Consider the following 26,490-nt stretch of genomic DNA (forward strand, 5'->3'; position numbering starts at 1 on the left):
CATCCAGCCACAGTGTCTACATCGTGGGACCACCCCCCAACCCCAAGAGTTGGGGGCCAAACAGCGGCAACCAGCCCTGGCCACCGGCTCTACGCAGGTGGCACCGATCCCCAAGAGGAGCTACGACTGCCTTGGGGAGTACCACAATATATATGGTTATCCCTGTGTATGTAAAGGGACAACTGTAACAAAAATTATCCTATGTAGCTGTGGTTTGATCACATTAAGAAATTTATAGACTACTGCACTAACAATATCTTTGTTTGCAATCCCATATAGCTTTATGGTGTTAAAGATTGGTAAATCTTGATACCTTATTCTTTGTTTCTTAGACTGTATTACATGTGGTACAGCAACAAAACTTCTGTATAGTTCAAATTCAAATGAGTATCAACTGATGCTCCAAAGATAGTCAAATGAGACAAGAAAATTTACCAATCTATGATCAAGTGTGGCACATAACAATAAAATTTTATAATCAAAACTGGCTGGATAAATTTAAAAATACCCATTTCACATACTATAGAAATAGAAGGTCACTGGAAGTTTGAGAAAACTGTTGAACAATCTCAACGTAAATCATCTTTGCAACTCTCACTGAAGGTAACCTTGTTCTAGGGTCTAAAGATAAATACATTACATGGTGGTCCATAAATCTTGGTCCTCAGCAATCTTTTGCAAGGTGTAAATAAAATGGGATGCAAAGCACAAAACAGAAAAATGCAACAATTATAAGGGCAGGTTAAGGTTTACCATATGATATGGGAAACCTATTTGAAGTTAGAAATTAAACACAATAAATTATCATTTGTGACAAAAATGTGACATGTTTTGTGTAGCACAAAAAAAAAGGGGATTTATTGCTGTCCACCTTTCCTCTAATATTACATGATTCATCTAAACCAAATGTTCAGACAACTCTATTTTTTTCCAAGCAATTCACCATGGTTTTGGATCACACATTGGACTCAGAATTGACAACTATCAATCTCCCAGAGGGCTATGATCATTCCTTTTTGCAATTAAGTTGTTTGTTGTGTCCCGGTAGCTACAATCTGTACTTGTCTCTCATACTCTACTTCTCATTTATGTTTGCATTGCTCCTTTTATTCTATGTGAGAACACAGTTAAGTTAAATACACCACAGTAGGAAGATTAAATAATATCAAGAGAGGTCACAAGTTACTAAATTCAGTTAAAAGTAACCTAAAAATGCACAGAAAAGCATTTTAGCACCATATGCAAATAAAGAATTAAATATAAAGTCTGTCCGGAATCAGAGAATGAATTAACATAGAGTTGATATGCAATTGTACTTGGGACAGATCAACTAAAATAAGTTGTCTGATAAAATGATAAGATATGAAAGAAAATAATCTACTTCACATACTAAAACAAAAAGTTACACAAAATTAATAAAAAGACAAGTAAATAAATCCATAATGCAATACAGATTACACAAATGAATTTAAATAAAAGGTGTCCAAGACTTAAGGGTCAATAAAGGACACCATGATGTAGCGTGTTCCTCTGACAGTTTCAAGGCCTTCATGGTAATGTGTTAAGCGGCCTGGATGCATCAGAAGCCAGCCCACTTTGGTGTCCACCACTGAGCAGTTGTAGCGAATGAAATGTGCTCCTCCTCCCTAGTGAAGAAAAATTTCTAATGTTAAAGAATGTTTCCAAGAACCAAATGAAGTTATGTCAGAAAATCCTGAAACTAGATATATATAACAAAAAAATCCCAGCACTACAGTAGCCAGCAAGAGTTATCAGACCATCAAATAAATATTTTTGTGAAGAAACTTTAGACTGTTCTCCATATTGTATTATTGTATTTATTCAATACTGGGATGGTTTGGGCATATAGAAAGAATGAATTAAAAAAAGACTAGCAAAAAAAGTGTGTGGAAGGCAAAGGTGGATGGAGTGAACTTGAAGGCAAGACCAGAAGGTGGGATGGATAAATGGGGTGAAGGGGGCCCTGGGGGTACAAAGGGTCTCTCAAACAGGGAAAGGAGGGGGGGAAATAGATGTGAGTGGAGAGTGGTTGTAAATAAATGAGAAAGTGACATGGTCCAAAGGAATATCTTCTTGTCTTATCTGTATGTTCTTGAGTGGATGAGGGGGCCAGGTCACTGTATAATAAAGTTGTGGGTATAAGCCAACTCTGGCTGTTCAGGCCTGCTGTGGACATACTGTGTCTTGCTGCATTGCTTCTGACCTGAACAGTGGGCATGGGACAGAGATACCACTTCATCCACAAGGAGCTATAATACAAGGGACAACAAATGGGTGTTTGATAGGTGAGGGATGGGTGAAGGATGGTTATTTGTCTTGATTAAATTACCCTCTTTATGAGAGGGAAAGGGCCTTTGGGTAGCCAATGATGGGTATCTGCTTGTGGTGGTTCTGTAGATAGAGAGTGGAGCTTCCCATTTTCAAAGACTGCCAAAAAACCCTCTCACCTCCAACAAGAGTTACACACTTGAGGTGCAGACACTTGGTCTACAGAATGAGCCTAAGATTTCTATAAACTTTAACTGTATTTCTATATTTTTCATACATGGACAGCTGACAACTAGTGAATGCTCCCTTCCTCCTGTCATTTTCACTCAATGACAAAAAAAAAAGTCCCATACTAATGCAGCACAGACAAAAATCCAAAGTTTCTCTCAAGAATGGAAGCTTTATTCCAGAAATCAGCTGTAGCTCTGCTCACCTCAGACAACCATGAGTGAAAAAAACCACATCCTATAAACAAGCTATTGGAAAGAAACCCAAAAATTCTTGGTCTAACATTTGATACCCAAATGACATTCAGTCCTCACATCAAGGATCTGACAGTGAGGATCAACAAAAAACAAACCTATTGAAAACCATCTATAGTATAGACTTTAAGAAACATAAGGAAACTAATAACCATCTATAAACATTTCATAAGAACCATCCTAGAATACATCTCCACAACATGGTTTCAAACAATCAGGAAATCAAACATAAACAACATACAAATACTATATAATGGAGCAGTACATGTAATAACAGGATACATCAAAACCACCTCTACAGAACAACTGCACTCAGAAGCCATATGCCTTCCAATACAGCATTATATGAAAATAACAGGACCACAATTCTATGCCAATACCCTGAACAACACACACCATTCACACTAGATCTTACAAGTACAACCAACAGAATGCAACTAAAACCTACACCAGCAGCATATGACTCAAACATCTACAACAACCAACCCCTAATCCACACAAACCATACGCAGAAAAAAATGCACACTCAGATAACTAATCAAGTCCTTCAAGAAAGACCACCAAACTCAATACTGCAACAAGAACCCCCTAATACAAGTAACACAGAAAAAAACTCCCATACCAAACAAGAATCACACTAGCATGACTACATTCCTTCCTTAAAAAGTCAAAACACATTAATTCCAAAATCCTTGCTTTGAGAAAGTTTATGATAAATATTTGAGTGCTCATTGCTTTCTTGTTACCTAAATCAGCATCTTATAGTTTTGCAAATCTGGGGTTTGACATTAGAACTACTGCTTTATGACATTAGATTCCCACAAAATGTTAAGCAAATAGTCAGTGTGATATGCCTTCTAATAATGTAGAAACCATGTGGAGCTCATGCAGTCTGCCTGTTGAGACCCTGATATAATGGTAAGACAGGATTAACCCACCTTAAAATAAGGTTTGTCTCTTTATGATGATTCCATAGATATCAAAATTGTTAAAATAGCATTTTTGGAATTAATGTGTTCTGCCTTTTTAAGGCAGACTCAGCACAAGATCCATCATTACAGCAATATCAACACAGAAGAGGTCTTACTACAGACTCTAATGGAACATCAAGCCATCAAACCCAAAGAAGATCTTAAACCTATTAATAAAGTTTAGAACAAAAAATCCTATAACTTGTCTACTTTATTATTGATTCAGGTGTCATTACCATGGCCAGTCTGGGTACCCACCACCCATACACACATACACTGATAAGACCAAGACTGGAGTATGCAGCAACACTATGGTCACCCAGTACTAAAAAGAATATAAGGAAAATTGAAAGAATCCAAAGAGCAACTATGAAGATAGCACCTGCACTTTCAGAACTGTCATATAAAAAGGGACTGTCAGAACTAGAGTTACTGACCCTGGAACAAAGAAGAGAAAGAGGAGACTTGTTGACCATATATAGAGGCATGAGAGGTATGGGAGTCATTGATAGAGAAGACTTACTAAAATGGGATATGAGAAATACAAGAGATGGAAAGAAACTCAAAAAGGGCAGTTATAGAAGAGACCTGAAAAGTAACAGCTTTCCCCATAGAATGGTAGATGTATGGAACAAACTGGATGAAATGATAGTGTGTGCAAAAACCATACATAAATTTAACCCCTTCCATACGGTGCCGCACACGTAGACGTCATGGACTTACATCTCGGTGGCAGCAGCCAATGCCAGCCGTACGACGTGTCGTATTAATACTCGCATCATAAAATATAGTCATCGCTTATATCGATCGTTCTCTCTTCACCCGTGAATTTTGATAACCATAGAAAATGCGATTACAAAAGAATTAGAAAGAATGTCATTATGGAAGGGCGACTACAATAAATATAATCAAGACGCCGATATGGCAGCCTCGCGAATACACTCGCTCCCCATGATGCCTACTTGTGCGGCACCGTATGGAAGGGGTTAAGAACAATTTAAATACTGCAAGATACAGAGACGGGACAACATGAGCATAGCTCCCTTTCTTGTATGATACAACTAGGTAAATACACACACAGAGTCGGATTGATGGCAAAGATTGGAACTCCATAAAAAATGCAATTTTCGTGGATTTCAGCAATGAGGGAGTACCTGTGTTGTATTAGTAGGGAAGGGGAAAACTCGTGGTGCAGTGAGCAGGTGAAGAAAAAGGGGAAGGGGAAGCAATATTGAGGAAAATGGAAGAAAATGAGAAAGGGGAGGAATGACCCTTTGACATCAGAAGGGGTGTAAACAAAAGGTGTGCAGATGACACAGATGAGGTCGAACAGGTGAGCAGAGGAAGTAGGAATATAGATAATAGCAGCTCAATGGAAAAAGGAGATAATTACTTCTATGGATTTAATGAGGGAGATGACAACCTCCCCCAACTAGTTTCATACCTATTTATATAGACCACTTTTTACTAGTTTCCCTGTTTTTGGTAATATATTCTCTGCTGTCATTTGTGATCTGAATTTAACTTTAATTGGTCTGGTGTTATCTGTATTGTATTTCCCTAGTCTATGTATTTCTTCAATTTCTTTCCCTGTTTCTTGTTCATTTTCTTGAACTACTTCTAATATCTTGTTTACTTTTTCCTTTGCCTCCTTTACTCTTGTAGTCCTATTTGGATTATGCTTCTCTTCCATCCCTAATATAATTATACGTTTCATTTTATCCGCAAAGTCTCTCACTATATTCTCCTTCTCCCTCACCACTTTAATAACTGTGTCCTTAGATTGTTCTTTCATCTGTTGTTTTACTATATCTCTAAATAAAATTTTGTTGTTCTCTTGGACTTTTCTCCAACCCTGTACCTCTTTTGTTATGGATTATTATTTTCTTTATTATTCCTCTTTAATTCCTCATTCTCATTCTTTACTTCTTTTAATTGTCTTTTTAATTTTTCTATTTCTTTATTTAGGTATTGGTTCTCCTTTGTTAGTTCTTCCAATTTATCAACTCTTTGTGTAACCCGGGTAAGATGACTGAACCTAACCTCCCACTGTTTGTTCATTTTCGCTAGTTTTTCCTCTAGACTTGCTAATCAGGGGAGGTTGTCATCTCCTCCCTCATTAAATCCATGGAAATAATTATCTTTAACTTCCATCGCACAACTCTTATCTATATTTCTAATTTTTACATTTTTACTAATCTCTTCGACCTTACCTCTGTCGTCTGTGTATCTCTTGTTGACATTCCTTCTGACTTCCGGGGCCCGTTCGTCCCCTTCCTCATTTCCTTCCATTTTCCTCAGTAATCCCTCCCCTTCTCCTTTTTCTTCACCTTCCCACTACACCACGAGCTTTCCCCTTTCCTACTAATACAACACAGGTACTCCCTTGTCGTAGAGATCCACGAAAATTGTATTTTATTTCTGGAGTCCAATCTTCGCTGTCACTTTGACTGTCATGTGTGTGTGTGCACCATGGGCATACACTTTTAATGGCTTCCATGTGAAATTTATTTAAACCTTGTAAATACACTTGCACAGTTCCCTCACCCTCAAAAAAAAAAAAAAAAAAAAAAAAAAAAAAAAAAAAAAAAAAAAAAAAAAAAAAAAAAAAAAAAAAAAAAAAAAAAAAAAAAAAAAAAAAAAAAAAAAAAAAAAAAACCTATTCCTTTCATCCTCACCCTTCCTTCACTGTTCCTCACCTCATAGTCAATCCTGGGGCGGTTGAGTCCAACGTTGATTGTATAGGTGGAGGAGTCATGGTGAGGCCTTAAGAAAGACTGTTCCGTTGGCCGGTACCGCACCATGAAGTTCATTATGGCTCGTGCCTGAAGTATGTGGAGAAAGGATTAGACTATGGGTCATGGGGAGATAGCTGTTACAGTATAGTGTGATACCAATGGACAAATTCAGATGATGGGCTATAATTATATATATATATATATATATATATATATATATATATATATATATATATATATATATATATATATATAAAATTATGATGTTACACACTGATCACACATTCCAGTGGCTGATGTTAATCCCATAATTAATGCCAGATGACATTATTTAGCTGAGGGTGTATACTTCTGGACAAAATAACATCTTAATTGATCGAGACAGTATTCTGTCCCTGTCTACCCCTCAGGTTAATAAAATCATCTGGCTTCATCCATAAAAAATCTGTGGCATAGATAAATGTAGTGAGACAACTGAAAGAGACCCATTCAAGGTTTAAATCAGAACTAGCAAGATCACACCTATATCACAAAATATCTTCACAATTTGCCATGAATATTCAATTTAAAAAAAATTAGTATAGAAAAAACAATGAAGGCAGTCATTAAATTTCACAATATAAAGGTTATTTTCTGAAAAAATTGAATTTCTTTACATCTTTACATGTATACATTATGATGATGATATGGTTTAATGTCACAAACACCCCCTATCGAAAGGCAAGGATGGTGCCCCTCATGAAGGACTTTGTAGCGTGGAATTCAATTAACCATGCCCTAGGTTCAACTTTGCCGGTGGCAGGGTTCAAACCACCATTCCCTCGACCTTTGCTGCAAGTAATGATGACCTAACCCAGGAATATATCTATCCATATATCAAAGGCTTTTTCCCCCTTATAAGGGAGGAAGCTAAATCAAAAGGTAAATACTCACTCCAACCTATTTCACTCACATTAACCATGCTTTCCTTGTGAATGAAAGGTCATCCCTGTCTCCCACCCACTACCCTGGGTCAGAAGCAATGCAGCAAGACCCAGTGCATCAACAGCAAGGCTGCTTCACTTAATTGGTGACCACCCTCTCTCTGTCCCCTCATGTGGAAAATAGAGAAGACAGGGAGAAATCCCTTTGGGCTGTGTCAAGATATTTACACATAACTACGCCCTCCTCCCCATCCCCCACCCCCTCCCATCCTTGCATTACAGTATCATCTATACACAACCATTCTCCACTCACCCCTATCTCCTCCCTTCTTCCTTCTTTGCTCAACAGATATTCCCCTTTTGCTCATCACCCTTTTCAACCCACCCATCCATCTTCTCTTCAGTCTTCCCCTTAAGTACACTCCATCCACCTATGCCTCCTACACCTCTTTTACTAATCTTTCTTACCCCATTCTTTCCATGTGTCCAAACCATCCCAATACTCTTTCATCAACCCATATCTACCATCTCCTTTTCCACCCTGCTCTCCTCCTCACCTCATTTCTCACTCTATACAACCTTGTAACTCAAACCATACTTTTCAGACATTTCATCTTAAACACATTTAAACTTCTACCTCTCTTAAATTCAAAGTTTCCACCCCATACAGTGTCATAGGCACAATCACCCCTTCATACATTCTCCTTTTTGCATCCATTCCCAAATGCCTATTTCTCATGACACCTTTTTAATCCCCCAAGGCATTTACTTGCTTCTCTCAATCTTCAATTAATTCCAGCTCTACTCCTCCCTTTCCTGCCATATGTGACCCCAAATACCTAAAACTATACACTTCCTCCAGCCTCTCTCCTTTAAGACTTACTTCAACTTTCTGCTATCCTCTCCCTTTGTAATCACGTCAGCTTGCTTTTACCCACAATTACTTTTAAGTTTCTCCTGTCCCATACCTTCCCAAATTCCGTCACTAATTCCCTTAATCCCTACTCTGATCCTACCACAAGTCCAGTGTCATCAGCAAACAACAACTGGCTCACCTCCCATTTTTCTTCATTTCCTTTAACCATCTTTAGTCCCCTGCCCATTACCCATACATTTACATCCCGCACCACCCCATCCACGTACATATTGAACGGCCATGGAGAGATGACACATCCCTGATGTAGCCCCACCGTTACCTCAAACCTCTTGCTTTCTCCATATAAATTTCTAACACAGGCTCTACTATTGTTAAAAACTCTTGACTGCCCTTAACAGCTTTCCTCCAATTGCATATATCTGCAGTACCCCCCACAGTGTCTTTCTGTCTATCCTGTCATAAGCCTTTTCTAAACTCATAAAGGCCTAAAAACATCCTTATCTTTTGTTAAAGCTTTCAAACATATCTGCATTACCACATAAATCTGATCCATGCAGCCCCTACCTTTCAAAAACCTACATTGGTCCTCACCAATTACTCCCTCTGTTCCTCTCCTAATCCTCTCAATTAAAAACCTCCCATAAGCCTTTCCCATCTACACTCAACAAACTGATTCCTCTAAAACGGTTACATCTGTCGCCTTTTCCCTTGTAAAGCAGAACTATACAGGCACTCCTCCAGTCCTCTGGCACTCTATCCTCCCTTAGACACAAATTAAACCTCACTAACCAGTCCCCTATTACTGTACCTCCTTTCTTCAGACACTCTGCATAACACCCATTTACCCCAGGTGCCTTACCTGCTCTGATCATTTTCAAAACTACTTGTACCTCATCTTTTCTTATTTCTCCTCCATTTTCTTTTCCCATCACCATAATTTTCATAGCACCTACCACTGCTACCACCAATCCCTCCCTATCCTCCTCCACACTCAACAACTAAAATACTCTGCCCATCTTCCCCTTACTGCCTCCTCTTCTTTTATCATCTGTGCCTTTACTTTTTCTTTTCTGCTTGACCCACCTCCCCTTCTTTTCTTAATTGAATTCATTCCAAAACATCTTTTTATTACCTTCAAAATTTTCTATCATACTCCTCTTCCATTTTACATTTCATCTAATATTTTGCTTCTTTTCTTTTTTCTTTGTACTTCTCATACATTTCTCTCATCCTAGTTTGCAGTCAATATCTGAATGCTCACTTTTTATCTTCTACTACCCTCTTCACTTTATCACCCCACCACTCACAACCCTTCCTTCTATTCCCTTCCATTCTCCTTGTTCCACATACCATCTCTTCCAAGCAAGTTGTAAATAATTTGGGTGAAATTGTATCGCCTTCCTATACTCCTTTCTCAACCTTCAGTTTTTCTGTATTTTTATGTAGTCGAATTACAGTGGCACCTTTTGCATAAATCTTTTCTAGAACCCTTACAATATGTTCACTTGCACCCTGCTTGCATAGCAAGTTTAGTATTGCTACTGTATTCTGTGGTTTTCTTGATTAGTTGGTTCCTTGCCTGCAAATGGTCTAGTCGAATATCTGCTTCTAAAACCTGCCTGTTCTCTTGGCTGTTTTCCATCTAAAACTTGACTAAAACTTTGTAAGGATCTGGGAGAATACTTCATATACATTTGATGGCAAGCTAATCAGTCAGTAGTTACTAAAGTCCTTCTGGTCTCCTTTTTTATGAAGCAAAATCACTATAGCATTGCACCAGCATTCAGGAATGCTTTCTTGGTGTAATCACTGGGTGTACAACTGAGCTAACTTAATATGAACTTCTTTAATTGTGTTTTTCAATCACAAGATCTATCAATATACCATCTTCCCCAGGTGCTTTTCCTTGTTTCATATTTTTTAGAGCAAATTCTACTTCTTCCTTTGTAACTCCTGGTACACTACTAACATCTACAGATGAATAAAGCACTTGGTAAAATACTTTTACTCTTTTTACCATTTTGTCACTGCATTCAATGATCTCTCCATCTCTATCTCTCAAACATATTTGCTGTCTTCCTAAACTATGTATGTGCTCAGTCCCTTTAATACTTTTACCTTTCTGAATAGCTTCCTTTATTTCATACATGTTTCTCTTTCTTTTCTCTGATTTCCACTTCTTGTTGATAACTTTGTTTAGTTCTCTCTACTTCATCTCTCCTACTTTTAATCTGCCTAGTCCTTCTTCTTTTAATTAGGTCATTTGTAGCTTTGGAGTATTTCTTTTCTCTAATACTTTTTGTACTTCCCACTCTCTCTGCTGATTCCCTATTGGTATTCACTAAATTCAAATTCATACCCTCCATATTGTCCTGATTAATTTTTAGAGTTTTGTATCTATTTCTAACCTCTAAATGAAATTCCTTTGTTATCTTCAACCTTGGCAAGGTTTATTTTTTTACATACATACATACATATACCAAGGCTCCTTTCCCCCTTACCAGGGGGGTAGCCAAAATGGACAAGGCACAAAAACATTCCCACCCATTTCATCCCTGAAAACACTCCACACCCCTCCACCCTCCCTCCCATCTTAGCACCTCCTAGATGACGGGTCATCCCTGCACCCTGTCCACTGCCCTGGGTCAGAAGCAGTGTCGCAGGACACAGCACATCCACAGCAAGGCCGCTTCATTAAATCAGCTACCCCCCCTCTCTGTCCCCCCATATAAAGGAGAGGACGGGGAGAAATCCCTTCGGGCTGCGTCAAAACTTTTTGCTCACACACACTACCTCACCCCCATTCCCCCGTCCAATCCACCTCATGCATCACAACATTTTCCATATACAACCATTCTCCATTCACCCCTGTCTTCTGTCCTCTCCCGTCCTTCCTCAACCGACATTCCCCTCTTCCCGAAAGCCCCCTTCACCCCATCCATCCATCTCATCCTAGGATGTCTCCTCATGTTCACTCCCTCCACATCTCCCTTCCATACCTCTTTTACTAGTCTTTCTTCACTCATTCTTTCCATGTGTCCAAACCATCCTAATACTCTTTCATCCACCCTATCTCCCAGCTCCCTTTCCACCCCTGTTCTCCTCCTCACTTCCTCATTTCTCACTCTATCTAGCCTAGTAACCCCCATCATACTTCTCAGACACTTCATCTCAAACACATTCAAGTTCCTTCTCTCTTCCTCTCTCATGTTCCATGTTTCTGCTCCATACAGTGCTGTTGGCACAATCACTCCTTCATACAGTCTCCTCTTAGCATCCATTCCCAGATTCCTATTCCTCATTACACTTTTTAAACCACCAAGGCATTTACTCGCTTCTCTCAATCTACATTCTACCTCCACCTTCACTCCACCCTTTCCTGCCACATTTGCACCCAAGTATCTAAAACTATCCACTTCCTCCAGTTGCTCTCCCTTAATGCTCACTTCCAGATTACTGCCACTTTCACCCCTTGTACATCTCATCACCTTACTTTTACTCACATTTATCTTCAGCTTTCTTCTATCACACACTCTCCCAAACTCTGTCACCAACTTCCTCAATCCCTCCTCTGATCCTGCCACAAGCGCAGTGTCGTCCGCAAACAACAGCTGGCTCACCTCCCACTTTTCTCCATTTTCCTTAACCATCTCCAATCCCTGACCCACTACCCTTGCATTCACCTCTCGCACCACCCCATCCATGTATAAGTTGAACAGCCAGGGTGACATAACGCATCCCTTATGAAGTCCCACCTTTACCTCAAACCACTCACTCTCTCCATTTCTAATCCTGACACAAGCTCTACTACTCTCATAAAAACTCTTGACAGCTCCCAGAAGCTTTCCTACTATCCCGTATATCCGCATAACCTCCCACAGTGCCTTTCTGTCTACCCTGTCGTAAGCCTTTTCCAGATCCATAAAGGCCCAGAAAACATCCTTCCCCTTACCTATAGCTTTCTCACATATCTGTCTTACCACAAAAATCTGATCTACACAACCTCTACCTGTCCTAAACCCACACTGTTCCTCACCAATTACTTCCTCTGTTCCTCTCCTAATCCTCTCAATCAAGATCCTCCCATAAGCCTTCCCAACTACACTTAACAAGCTAAGCCCTCTGAAACTACTACATTCACACTTGTCCCCCTTTCCCTTGTAAAGTGGAACTATACACGCACTCCTCCAGTCCTCTGGCACTCTACCTTCTCTCCAGCAAACATTAAATAACCTCACCAACCAGTCCACCATCACTATACCTCCTTTTTTAAGACATTCTGCATGGCATCCATCCAGACCAGGTGCCTTACCTGCTTTCATCATCTTAACTGCTGCCTTCACTTCATCCTTCCTTATTTCTCCTCCATTTTCCTCACTCATCACGGTCATTTTCTTAGCATTTCCCACTGCAGCTATCTTTCCCTCCCTATCCTCCTTCACATTAAGCAACTCCCTAAAATACTCTGCCCATCTTCCCCTTACTGCTTTCTCTTCTATTTTTTTTAAACTAGTTTATTTTTCTTGGGTCTGAAATTGAATTTGGCTGTGCAACCAATCATTCTATGGTGGTCACTACCTACATTTACTTTGGTCTTATCAGCTTAATATATATATATATATATATATATATATATATATATATATATATACCCCTTACATGCAGCCACTTCCCACCTCCACCACCACTTACTGCCTAGTTTAGCTATTGGCTTGCAAGATAGTTAAAACTTATTTTTTTAAATTTTGTATTTAATGTCCCTATTGCAAAAGGGACAAGGGAAAATATTTTACATATTATTGATTCCAAAGCAAAAATAGTCTATTGCAGTAAATATTCAGGGCTTCTTTGACCTCTTTTATCATTATTTTGTCAGCCTTATGGGCAGCAAGTCCAGGCTAGAATTGCCACCTCCCTAAAAATGCTACCTCCAGGCATATACCCCCCCTGCCCCTCCCATGTGAAGGCCCTGTATGCAGTAGTGGGATTCAGCCGGTTCTTACCTATTCGCTAGAACCGGCTCACGCAAATTTGTCAGTTCGGCGAACCGGCTAACTGGCGAACCGACTAGTTGCTCAGCTGGTCAGTGGTCTTCTGCATCTCATCCGATAAGTACCGGGATGGTATGTTTCGTAACTTTCGTTAGTGATTTATTGCATAGTTTATTTACACAAGTGGTTACCAGTTTTTTTTCATGTATATAGTGCTTGGTTTCTCTGTATATTTGTGTTATTAAACTACATTTTATTATAATTATGGACATACATACATACACGCACTCTCATACACACTCCTTAGGCCTACCCACACAAACATGTTTGTTTATAAATAACACAAATGCATTGCACACATGCACACACATACTCATGTACATGTACACATATGCACACGTGTAAGCACATACATAGCCTACACATGCACACACTACCCCCACACAAACATGCGTCCGTAAAAAAATAAATACACCTGCACTAGGTTGCCCAAATCGAATTTTTTGATCACGAGACTAACTATAGGTTGGCACCCAGGTCTATACCCCATTTTTTTTTCCACCTGACAATTTTTCAGGTTTTTCGTATGCAAAATATTTTAATATTTTTTATGTTTGGCAGCCAGAGATGCATCTTAAATATAATATTGTTAGTTTTCCATATTTCTAGTTAGAATATTTAATTGATAACAATAATATAAAGAAAATGTGGCTAAGAAGTGGTTGCAAATTAGTGTCAGATGGAAATACACCGACTATAACAGAACCGGCTGACGAAAAATTTGAATCCCACTACTGCCTGTATGTATATATATATATATATATATATATATACATATATATATATATATATGTATGTATATATATATATATATATATATATATATATATATACATACATATACCAAGGCTTTTTCCCCCTTACAAGGGGGGTAGCCAAAAAGAAAAAGGCATAAAATCATTTCCACCCATTCCATCCCTGAATACACTCCACACCCCTCCACCCTCCCTCCCATCTTAGCACCTCCTGAATGACGGGTCATCCCTGCACCTTGTCCACTGCCCTGGGTCAGAAGCAGTGTCGCAAGACACAGCACATCCACAGCAAGGCCGCTTCATTAAATTGGCGACCCCCCCTCTCCGTCCCCCCATTGCATAAAATGAGAGGACGGGGAGAAATCCCTTCGGGCTGCATCAAATTTTGCTCACACATACTACCTCCCATATACAACCATTCTCCATTCACCCCTGTCTTCTGTCCTCTCCTGTCCTTCCTCAACAGACATTCCCCTCTTCCCCAAAGCCCCCTTCACCCCATCCATCCACCTCATCCTAGGACGTCCCCTCATGTTCACTCCCTCCACATCTGCCTTCCACACCTCTTTTACTAGTCTTTCTTCACTCATTCTTTCCATGTGTCCAAACCATCCTAATATTCTTTCATCAACCCTATCTCCCAGCTCCTTTTCCACCCCTGTTCTCCTCCTCACCTCCTCATTTCTCACTCTATCTAGCCTAGTAACCCCCATCATACTTCTCAGACACCTCATCTTAAACACATTCAAACTCCTTCTCTCTTCTTCTCTTATGTTCCATGTTTCTGCCCTATACAGTGCTGTTGGCACAATCACTCCTTCATACAGTCTCCTCTTAGCATCCATTCCCAAATATCTATTCCTCATTACACTCTTTAATCCACCAAGGCATTTACTCGCTTCTCTCAATCTACATTCTACCTCCACTTTCACTCCACCTTTCCCTGCCACATTTGCACCCAAGTATCTAAAACTATCCACTTCCTCCAGTCGCTCTCCCTTAATGCTCACTTCCAGTCTACTGCAACTTTCACCCCTTGTACATCTCATCACCTTACTTTTACCCACATTTATCTTTAGCTTTCTTCTATCACATACTCTCCCAAACTCTGCCACCAACTTCCTCAATCCCTCCTCCGATCCTGCCACAAGCGCAGTGTCGTCCGCAAACAACAGCTGGCTCACCTCCCACTTTTCTCCATTTTCTTTAACCATCTCCAATCCCTTGCCCACTACCCTTGCATATACCTCTCGCACCACCCCATCCATGTATAAGTTGAACAGCCATGGCGACATAACGCATCCTTGACGAAGTCCCACCTTTACCTCAAACCACTCACTCTCTCCATTCCCAATCCTGACACAAGCTCTACTATTCTCATAAAAACTCTTGATAGCTCCCAGAAGCTTTCCTCCTATTTATATATATATATTTATATATATACTTTTTTGTAAGAGGAGGTTATATGAAGGAGTGATTGTGCCAACAGCACTGTATGGGGCAGCAACATGGAACATGAGAGAGGAAGAGAGAAGGAGTTTGAATGTGTTTGAGATGAAATGTCTGAAAAGTATGATAGGGGCTACTAGGCTGGATAGTGTGAGAAATGAGGAGGTGAGGAGGAGAACAGGGGTGGAAAGGGAGCTGGGAGATTGGGTTGTTGAAAGAGTATCAGGATGGTTTGGACACATGGAAAGAATGAGTGAAGAAAGATTAGTAAAAGAAGTGTGGAAGGCAGAGGTGGAAGGAGTGAATATGAGGGGGCGTCCTAGGATGAGATGGATGGATGGGGTGAAAGGGGCATTACAAAAGAGAGGAATGTCTGTTGAAGAAGGACGTAAACTGTTTAAATGATAAAGAAAAGGAGCAGGATTACCAGGAGAAGCTGGGAGACATATGGGAGGTGGTGAAGGATAGAGTAGAGATAGGACAGGAGGAGAAATAGGGGTGTTTCGAAGAAGGAGTGGCAAGGTGAGCAAAGATAATATGTGGAACAAGGAGGATGGGAGAGAATAAAAGGAAAGGTAGTGAGTGGGATGATGAAGTGAAGAAGGTAGTAGAAGAGAAGCAAGTATTCAGAGACTGGGTGCAAAGTAGGAAGAGAGAAACATGAGAGATACAATGAAAAAAGATGAGAAGCAAAACGAATGATAAAGAAGGGAAAGAAGGGCGGATATAAGATGGGGGATGAGTATGATAGAAAATTCATAAAAAGATGTTTTAAAAGGAAGTTAAGAGAGGAAGGGTAGGTGAATCAAGTATAGAAGAAAGGTAAAAGGTGCAGATAGAAAGATGTTAACAGAAGAGAGAGTGGTAAGCTTTAGTAAAATGTAAGGATGTTTTTTTGGCCTTTATGGATTTGGAAAAGGCTTATGACAGGGTAGATAGCAAGGCAGTGTAGGAGGTTTTGCAGATATATGGGACTGGGGGAAAGATATTTAGGGGAGTAAAGATTTTCTACGAGAGTTTTAGAGCCTGTGTTAGAATTAGAAATTGAGAGAGTGAGTGGTTTGAGATAAAGGTGGGACTGCGACAGGGATATGTCATGTCTCCATGGCTGATCAATGTGTACATGGATGGGGTGGTGTAGGATGTAAAGGGGGGGTGTAATGGGTAGGGGACTGAAGATGGTTAAAGAAAATGAATAAAAGTGGGATATAAGCCAGTTGTTGTTTGCTGAAGGCACTGTCCTTGTGGCAGGATCAGAGAAGGGATTAAGGGAGTTAGTGACAGAGTTTGGGAGGGTATGTGATAGGAGAATGTTGAAGGTAAATGTGGGTAAAACTAAAGTGATGAGATTTACAAGGGGAGAGGATGGCAGCAAATTGGAAGTCAGTCTTAAAGGAGAGAGGCTGGTAGGAAAGGAAGGAGTGGCAATGGAAGTAAATTGTAGATTGAGAGAAGCAAGTAAATGCCTTGGGGAATTAAAAAATGTCATGTGAAATAGGCATTTGGGAATGGATGCAAGGAGACTGTATTCACCTTGGTCTTTGGGTCACATGCTGGACTCATGATCGACAGCTATTTCCCTCCTGGAAGAGAGCTCAAAGCCTTGAAGACCGATCTATGGGTAATGCTGTGACCTTACACGCACACACACCTCCAACTCCCCACCCACGAGAGTTGGAGTAACGTCTTAAAGCGCAGTGATACTGAAATTATTTCAGCCCTGGGCAGGATTCGAACCCGGACCGCTGTAGTGATAGTCGGGGACTCTACCAACTGCGCCACTGAGTCGTGTGAAGGGGTGATTGTGACAACAGCACTATATGGGGCAGAAACATAAAATTTAAGAGAGGCAGAGAGGAAAAGTTTAAATGCATTTGAGATGAAATGTTTGAGAAGCATGGTAGGGGTTACAAGGTTGGATAGAGTGAGAAAGGAGGTGAGGAGGAGAGCTGGGGTGGAAAAGGGAATGGCAGATATGGCTGATACAAGAGTATTGGGATGGTTTAAATATATTCAAAGAATGAAGAAAGAATAGTAAAAGAGGTGTGGAAGGGAGAGGTGGAAGGAGTGAATTTGAGGGGATGACCGAGGATGGGATGAGATGGATGGAGAGAAAGGGGTACTGAGCAAGAGGGGAATGTCTGTTCAGCAAGGAAGGGAGAGGGCAGGAGATAGGGGGTGAGTGGAGAATGGTTGTGTATAGATGATACTGTGATGCAAGGAAGAGAGTGGATGGAGGTTAGGTAGTGGTTATGTATGATATTTCAATGTAGCCAGAGGGGATTTCTCCCTGTCCTCTCTTTTTCTGCATGAGGGGATGGAGAGAGGGTGTCACCAATTAAATGAAGCAGCCTTGCTCTGGATGTGTTGTGTCTTGCTGCATTGCTTCTGACTAAGGGCAATGGGTGGGATACAGGGATGATCCATTACCCATGAGGAGCTAAAGTGAGAGGGAGGAAAGGATGGTGGATGGAAGTGGAATAGGTGGGAGTGAAATGGGTGGGAGTAGGTACTTGCCTTTTGATTTGGCTACATCCCTTGTAAGGGGGAGAAATCCCTAGGTATGTATGTACATATGTACATATATATATATATATATATATATATATATATATATATATATATATATATACATACATACATACATAATTGACAAGGTACCACATAAGAAGTTGCTTAAGAAATCAGAAACTACAGGAGGAATACAGGGCAAACTGCTGAAATGGATGGAAGACTTTTTGCAAGAAAGAAAAATGAGAGTGGTGATAAGAGACACTCTAATTGGGATGAAGTGATAAGTGGTGTTCCACAAGGAACAGTTCCGGCCCCAATAGTGTTTGCTATACTGTATACATTAATGATATGGATGAAGGAATTGAAATTTATATGAGCTTCTTTTCGGATGATGCAAAACTGTTGAAAAAAAGTGAACACTGAAGAAGATTGTGAGTCATTACAGAGTGATCACAATAAAGTATGGGAATGGAGTAGGAAGTGGGAGATGGAGTTCAATACTAACAAGTGTAGTATAATGGAATTTGGAAGAAGCAAAAAAAGAATAGCAGGATCATATAAATTGGGAGAAGGAATAAAAAAAAAGTAGAAAATCAGAGGGACCTGGGAGTCATTATTATGAATAATATGTCACCTGAGAAACATATAAACAAGATTTTTGGAGAAACTTATAATCTAATAAGAACAATCAAAGTGGCATTTACATACCTGGATGAAGAAATGGTGAAGAAAATACTAATCACTTTGATAAGACCAAGATTGGAATATGAAGCAACGATGTGGTCACCAAGTACAAACAAATGTATAACAAAACTTGAAAGAATACAAGGAGCAATTACAAAATTGGCACCAACGCTCAAAACTATCATATGAAGAGAGACTAGCAAAACTTGAACTACAGACATTAGAGCAAAGAAGAGAGAGAGGAGATTTGATAACTATCTATAGAATCATGAAAGGCATAGAAACTAATGATAGAGAGGATCTAATAAAATGGGATGATAGTGTGGTGGGAGTCAGGGATAAAGAGAAATGACTAAGCGGTTCGGGTTATGCAGCGGTACTGACTTCTTCACAGAGACTGTCTGTCACCTGCATTTATTAGCTCTATTTATAGGTAAGATAGCAGAGCATTGTGGGAGCTTTGCCAACGTGGACCAATCAGGAGTCAGGTATAATGTGTAACAATTAGATAACAGATTGACAAACAGACATGGGGAAAATATTATAAGTATGAATTCTAAAAATATTAATTACAAGTGTGTGAAATGTTATGAAATTAAACAGAAGCGAAGAAATAATTATTTCCATCCGATCACAGCGACACGGGCCCAAACAAACATAGCAACGGGTACACACATTTTTAATATTTAACACAATAACACACTTGTACGTGAGTAAACAGGAGTTTTTAATAACATATCGATTTATGGAACAAACTTCGTAGGTATACAAATGCCATTTCTACAGAATTTGCGTCATGCGGTATTTTCCTTTCTTTAGTATGTAACTTCATATCCTGCATTTGCCGCAGGACGTCACAATAGAAATACAAGAGGACACGGAAAGAAAATCAAGAAAGACAGTTATAGAAGATATCTGAAAAAGAACAGTTTTTCTCACAGAGTAATAGACATTTGGAACAAGTTAGATGAGAAAGTGGTGTGTGCAAAAACAATACATGAATTTAAAAACAGTTTAGATAAAATGAGATATGAAGACGGGACACCACGAGCATAGCTCCCCTTCCCGTAAAATACAACTAGGTAAATACACATATATATATATCAGATCTTCAAAGTATGTAAACAAAAACTCATGTACACTTACATCTGAGCTGTAGCCAATGAAGACCTTTTCACAGAGTGGCTTGACATACTCACGAAGAATCCAGAGCCATTCCTGCTCATACTCAATCTGATTCATGTGAGTGTCAACTGTGGGCACATTCTCATAGCCTCCTGCAAGGCGTGGATCCTGAGGACAAGAAGGAAGTAAGGCCTCTTGGTGAGATTAATACAAATGACAGTGATACAGGGTAGCTACATACAGAAGTATGAGGTAGAAGAGCATTAGAATAACTACCTAAATACTATATGCAACAACAACCAGATGCACAAAGAAGCACTGCATACATACAAAGATAGCACTCCTTTTTTCTCTTATCTCTTCCTCCATTTGTCTGCTCCACCCCAACTTCTCTTTCTGTTCTTCCTTACATGTTTGTCCCTCCCTTCCTCTCCTCTTCCCTTCTGTTCTTATTGCTCTTCTCCCACTCTCTTTCTCATTCTTCTTTCACTCTTTCCCTACCTTCTCAGTCCTCACTATTTTTCCCTCCCTCTTATATCACATACCTCTATCTCATTATCTTATATATTTCATACAATAAAATCAGAATGCTTCCTAAAATCAATTAGAGTATACCAAGTGTAATGCAGATTCCCATAGCATGTACAAAAGAACTATAGTTGCCTCAAGCTGTGTTATCCAGCCTCTTCATATGTGATCTCCCATCACTAGATCTAGATCATGGAATTTCAGAAGCAATGAAAAATATAAAACAATAAATCCAAGTCTGAAGTGATACCAATTGTGAAGTTCAGCCTAACACCAATAACAAGAGGAGACACGACCATAGAATACTCAAAATCTGGCAAACTAGAGGGACTCAAAATAGCCTAGTGGGGTATATTGACCCATGTCAGTGACAGATCAAAATAGGCCAAAGCCACCATGTCAAAGCTAAGGAGATTTAAAGCAATGTTACAGAAAATCAAAGTACACATATACAAAGCCATCAACATTGAGAAACTCAATTACTGCATGTATGCCTCTCAATTTTCTCGATGTTGATGGCTTAGAATTAAAGTGAATTGTGGTTGATCAATGTAAATCTGTTCATTGGGACCCATTTAGTGTTGTACAAATACTTTCTTGCATTGCATGGTTACCAATTGTACTATCATGGTGGTGGGTTGAATGCAAAATTTTGTGTATGTGTATGTAACTCGACCATACAAATATATAAGAAAAGTTGCACTCAACTTATATCTCTCTTGAAAGCACAATTGTTTAAGTCACTGTCGCTTGTTATGTGCTAGCGGAGGTTCAAGTCCTTAGCTGCACTACGTATCAATTTCTGCATATATGCCTCCTCAAGTTTTTCGATGCTGATGGCTAAGAATTAAAGTGAATTGTGGTTGATAAATGTATATATATAGAAAGAGAGAGAGAGACAGAGAGACAGAGAGACTGTTGGGAATACTCACCTCATTCTTTCCATTGGACCAAACATCGGCCTTTTCGACGGTCTCAATGAGGTCCTTACAGAACCGCTCAGAGAAAAGTGGGAACCAGTACACATCTGGGCATGGCTGCCACCAGGGAAAAAAATAAAAATAAAAGTCTCATGCTAGTAAACATATTTGTAAGTTGTCAACACTGCAGGAAAGTACAGGGCATGTAACTGTAATGGTGACCTGGTCTGGTGAAGTATAGAGGATTGTGGTATCAAAGGGTATAGGGCAGGGGTGGGCCTTTTTAATATGTGTGTGTGCCAAAATCTGCTGACCTATGTTGCAACTGAAATTCCTGGGAACATATTATTATTATTTACTATTTCTAAAAAGTATTGGGGGAACCTTTTCAAATATATATATATATATATATATATATATATATATATATATATATATATATATATATTCATACATATATATATATATATATATATATATATATATATATAGTAGAAGCCCGATTTAACGGAAATCACTTAATCGGAAGCTCAAATTAGCGAACTGCAAAGAGCAATAACGACAATGCTCAACTTAGCGGAAACGGTCCGCTAAGTTGACCATTTTCCGCTAGCTGGCCAGACTCGCGTCTACAGAAATAGCTCAATTTAGTGGGAACGGTCCGCTAAGTTGAGCATTTTCCGTCAACTGGCCATATGCGTGTTTCAGAGTCCAATGTTACCAGATGTTACCAGATTGTGGTGGTGGAGTCAAGGAAAAATTTATAATTTAGTATTTTGGAGGTATATAAATGTATATATATATATACATACTATGATATATGTATAAAGTATAATTGTAGCAGAAATATATTCAAGTATAAATAGACGGTATAATAGGAATACAAAATAATGAAACAGTAAGTTGATGGGAAAATTCAAAATCAGTACGCGAGAGTAATCACCACGAAAAACACTTCTATAACAACGAACTACGTTTTCTGCAACACAACAATAACGCTCACAATCCAAAAACCAACTGCCCAGTCCTATTAATCGCTAGAATTATGTACATCGAACCAAACACGAAGCTATGACTAATATTCCCCGAATTTCACAGACAGCATATATCATTGTTACACGACACACACACACACGTTGCAACAAATTACTGCACGTTGCTGTTCGTTTGCAATTCACGATTGTGCTGCCTATAATTCACTTACAATAATATATATACTGTATGTGTGTGTGTGTACACTAGGGAATTTTTAGGTACGTATAATTTTTACAATCCGCTCTGGCAACACTGTTACACCAACGCTCACTCGCTCAATTCAACGGAAAATTCACTTTGGTCAGGTCTAGATTCCATACTCGCTAGTAGATGACGTCACGTTTTTGTGTTATCACTTCGGGCAATGTCGGGTATTTCGGAAGTTTCCGAAGTCCGATGTGACGGAAAACATTCAGAGGCCCAAATAAAAGGCAATATTAGACTTCAAGCTTCTTCTATGGAAGAAAATTAAAATATCAAAACTTTATAAAAAAAATTTCACGTGGAATGAAGAATTATATAATATATAAATATATTACTATTACTGGGTGGACGTTTTTTACATTAAAAAAGTTTGAACTGCTAAGAAAAGACAAGAGACTTGATTTTTTTTATATCAAAATTGTCTTATTTTTATTTACAGCAGAACAATATTAAAATACATGTATGTGGAAAATCTCAATATTAAAATACATGTATGTGGAAAATCACTTATTCTTATCTACAGCAGCACAGTTAAAATACATGTAGGCCTATACATGTAGGTGGAAAATCTCTACTGGTAAAAACACTTTATTCTTATTTGCAGCACAATTCTCAATCATCCTTGCATATGATCCCGTGACGTCATCTATTAGCGAGTATGGAATCTAGACCTGACCAATTCACTTTAGCGGACTGGACCTTGGCTGAATTAGTTCGTTAAATCGAGCTTCTACTGTATATATATATATATATATATATATATATATATATATATATAAAATGACATTGGAGAGGTAAAATCAAAGATGAGTGACTTGTAAGTCATGTTAATTTGAATGAATGTAAAATTTAGTGAAGTAATATTTACTTAAAAGTCTTTTTTTGCCTTTATGTGAAATTCTAGCTGTCATATAAATTCGCAGAATCCAATGACTCGATTTTTAACATCAGCAGAATAGTAGACAACAACTCTTATTTTCACATAGTTATAACAGAAATTTACATTTACAGCAAATATGCTGAGCAGCAGGCATCGCCAACTTTTGATGTAATGTTTTATATGTGGTCATTGAAAATGAGGTACACCTCTGATAACTAAAGCCTTTTGTAGTGTAACATTTGTATTCTATTTAGATTTAAGTTTGGACCATCATGTAGCTGAACTTTGATTTTGCTTACCAATAATTTTATCATTTACAAAACATGAAAGAATATGTAGAATTATGGTAAATAAATCACATCATGTCTAGCCACCTTGTGAATGATGCAACAACTAAACAGGACAAAACCAGTGTTACCATGAACTTTTATCAGAACTGTCATATGCAGGGCTTCAAAGTTAACATGTTTATGTCTGTATGTATGTATATATATATATATATATATACAATTATATATGTATATCTATACACATATATACTCATACATATATACATATATATACAGTATAAGCTCTTTTAACCGGCACGAGTGGGACCAAAGACGTGCTGGAAAGGGGAAATCCCGGTTACGAGAAGGAATATAAAAAATATATATTTATTGCCTTTATTCATAGAGTACTTAAATAAAATTTATTCAATGGCTTCACTTTTGTTGTTTATCTATTTACCAGTATATTCATATTTATTTATCTTTATTTATTTTCATGAAATCACGTATGTCTCTTTGTTTAGAATGTTTGTCTCTCTGCATTAAAAATTCATTTTGAAAACAGTGAAGAGACATCACGTCGTAAGTCCCCATGTAGGTGCACTGCTCCGCAAACTTGATAAATGTTGCCAATCCTTTAGCGGCATCCTTCCACGTTACTCTTGGCTCTAGGTCATCTTCCTCTTCACTATCAGCCTGTTTCCTTACCATGCTTCTCCTCAATCACTGCCTGAATGATTTCGTCGTCAATTAGTGTGGGGGTGATAGCTTTGTCATTGTCGTTCTCCATCCACTCCTGAAGAGCTTCATCAGTGACGCTAAGCTTAGCACTACCACGCATATCCTTCAACTCAGCCATCACTGCCTTCCTTTGTTTCACAACAAAACCTTCAAAATCCTCATCTCCTTCTTCCTCAGGCGTCTTATTACAGTGGGCACTGGGCCTGACGGAGCGGCGGGATTTGTGGGAGATTGCGGGAAAGATGCGCGCTACCTCTGGCGGCGGCGGGAGTGGCGCGGGAATTCTAAATTTTATTTTTTCGAATTTTTAAATTCTTATACAAAATTTTTATTTCCTCGTGAATAATATGCCGGTTATAAGAAGGAGCCGGATACGAGAATAACGGATAAAAGAGCTTTTACTCTATATACAAAAATATACATATGTATAAATATATATATGTATATATATATATATTTATATATACATATATATATATATACACACATATATATATATACATATATATGTATATAGATATATATACATTATGTACTCGTATATACATACACATATACATATATAATTGATCAAATCATATTCTGTTGATTTGAAATACAAAACAAAACTCAGCAAAGAAAATGACAGTTGATCTATTTCATTATTTCCTTAGGTGAGCCCAGGTTTCACATGTCAGAGAAAAGTTGCTGGCATCCCACCACTGGTATAAGGTATGATGAAACACACCCAATAATTTCTTGTTTTAATTTTTCCATGTTGGAAAATTATCAAAAGCCTCAAAGGAACTCCTGGCAAGGCTCCTTTGAAAAGTGGGTACTGCATGCATAAATCTTCTGAGGAATCATTAAGAACACATACAGACTAATCTATTAAACCTTACTCTTTAACTTTAAAGAAATCTCCAAGTAAAATTGTGAATATTGAAGAGTGGGACTGAAGAATTTTAAGGTTCTTCGGAGGGCCTTAAGAATAATCTCGAAATTCAACATGCTGAAGCAAATAAATGTGATAATTTCAGGCATATCTTTCACTACCAATTAGTGAAATATACTATTAAAAGCCCTACAATTAAAGAAACTGAGAGATGCACTTTTGCAGGAGTGATGATTTGTCAGTATGATGTTATAACATAAACATTAAATACTGTGACAACAGTGATAATGAATCTATACATTGTCTCAAATCTCACTGCAGGAGACATACAGCCCTGAGGAAATCTGGCCATAGGTAGCAGTATAGCCCAAAGGTCACTCATTGGAGAGATTTTGTGATATTTGGGGTGAGTAAAAGTAGATCACTGTAAGATGTGTTCTGTGTCTTAGGTACAATAACTGCATCTGGGTCACTTTGTGTCTGGTGCCAAGCCAATTCTGTGTTGGTACTGTCCTGGTGCTGGATGATGACCTAATCACAAGTCTGTTGGAGTGATTTATCATCTTGGTTACCACCAGGGTGTGCTTGAAGTACTGGATTTGTTAGTTTAGTGAAAAGTATTTGTTTTGTGATATGTGTGTATATGAACTTGGGGTGATGTACTGTAAGGTACTGGGGAAGGTTGTTGTAGATGTTCCAATACTATGCTGTTGGTATTTTTGTGAGCTTTGTGTGAATGGGGATTATCAAGGAGGGAGTCACAAGGTGTGCAAAGATAGTGTGTGGAACAAGGAGGATGGGAGGAAATAGAAGGAAGGGTAGTGAGTGGTGGGATGATGAAGCAAAGAAGATTGTAAAAGAGAAGAAACAAGCATTCACAGATTGGTTACAAAATAGGATGAGAGAATCATATGAGAGGTACAAAGAAAAGAGAAGAGATGTACCAAAGCATAAAATAAAGGAGGCAAAAAGGGGAGCAGATGTAAAATGGGGTAAGAGTATGACAGAAAATTTTGATAGTAATAAACAGATGTTTTGGAAGGAAATTACGAGAGAAAGGGGAGGTAAATCAAATAGAGAAGAAAAGGTAAAAGGTGCAGATGGAGAGATGATAATGGAAAAGACAGCAGTAAAAGGAAGATGGGCAGAGTATTTTAGAGAGTTGCTCAATATGAATGAGG

General features: G+C 38.7%; 1 protein-coding gene across 1 annotated transcript in view; it reads right to left on the reverse strand.

Moving 5' to 3' along the window:
• Plod (procollagen lysyl hydroxylase) overlaps positions 1 to 26,490 on the reverse strand; it is a 550,148-nt gene that overhangs the window by 662 nt on the left and 522,996 nt on the right. The window contains exons 13-16 of the mRNA XM_076190170.1: positions 21,319 to 21,423; positions 19,880 to 20,026; positions 6,442 to 6,567; positions 1 to 1,646 (exon numbers count right to left, since the gene is read on the reverse strand). The exon at positions 1 to 1,646 is cut by the window's left edge and continues 662 nt beyond it. Coding sequence (XP_076046285.1) covers positions 1,491 to 1,646; positions 6,442 to 6,567; positions 19,880 to 20,026; positions 21,319 to 21,423 — 534 coding nt within the window. The 3' untranslated portion in view covers positions 1 to 1,490. The remainder of the gene's footprint in view (positions 1,647 to 6,441; positions 6,568 to 19,879; positions 20,027 to 21,318; positions 21,424 to 26,490) is intronic.

Source organism: Oratosquilla oratoria, chromosome 9, assembly GCF_046742065.1.
Source record: "Oratosquilla oratoria isolate Oo_2021 chromosome 9, ASM4674206v1, whole genome shotgun sequence".
Lineage (NCBI taxonomy): Eukaryota > Metazoa > Arthropoda > Malacostraca > Stomatopoda > Squillidae > Oratosquilla > Oratosquilla oratoria.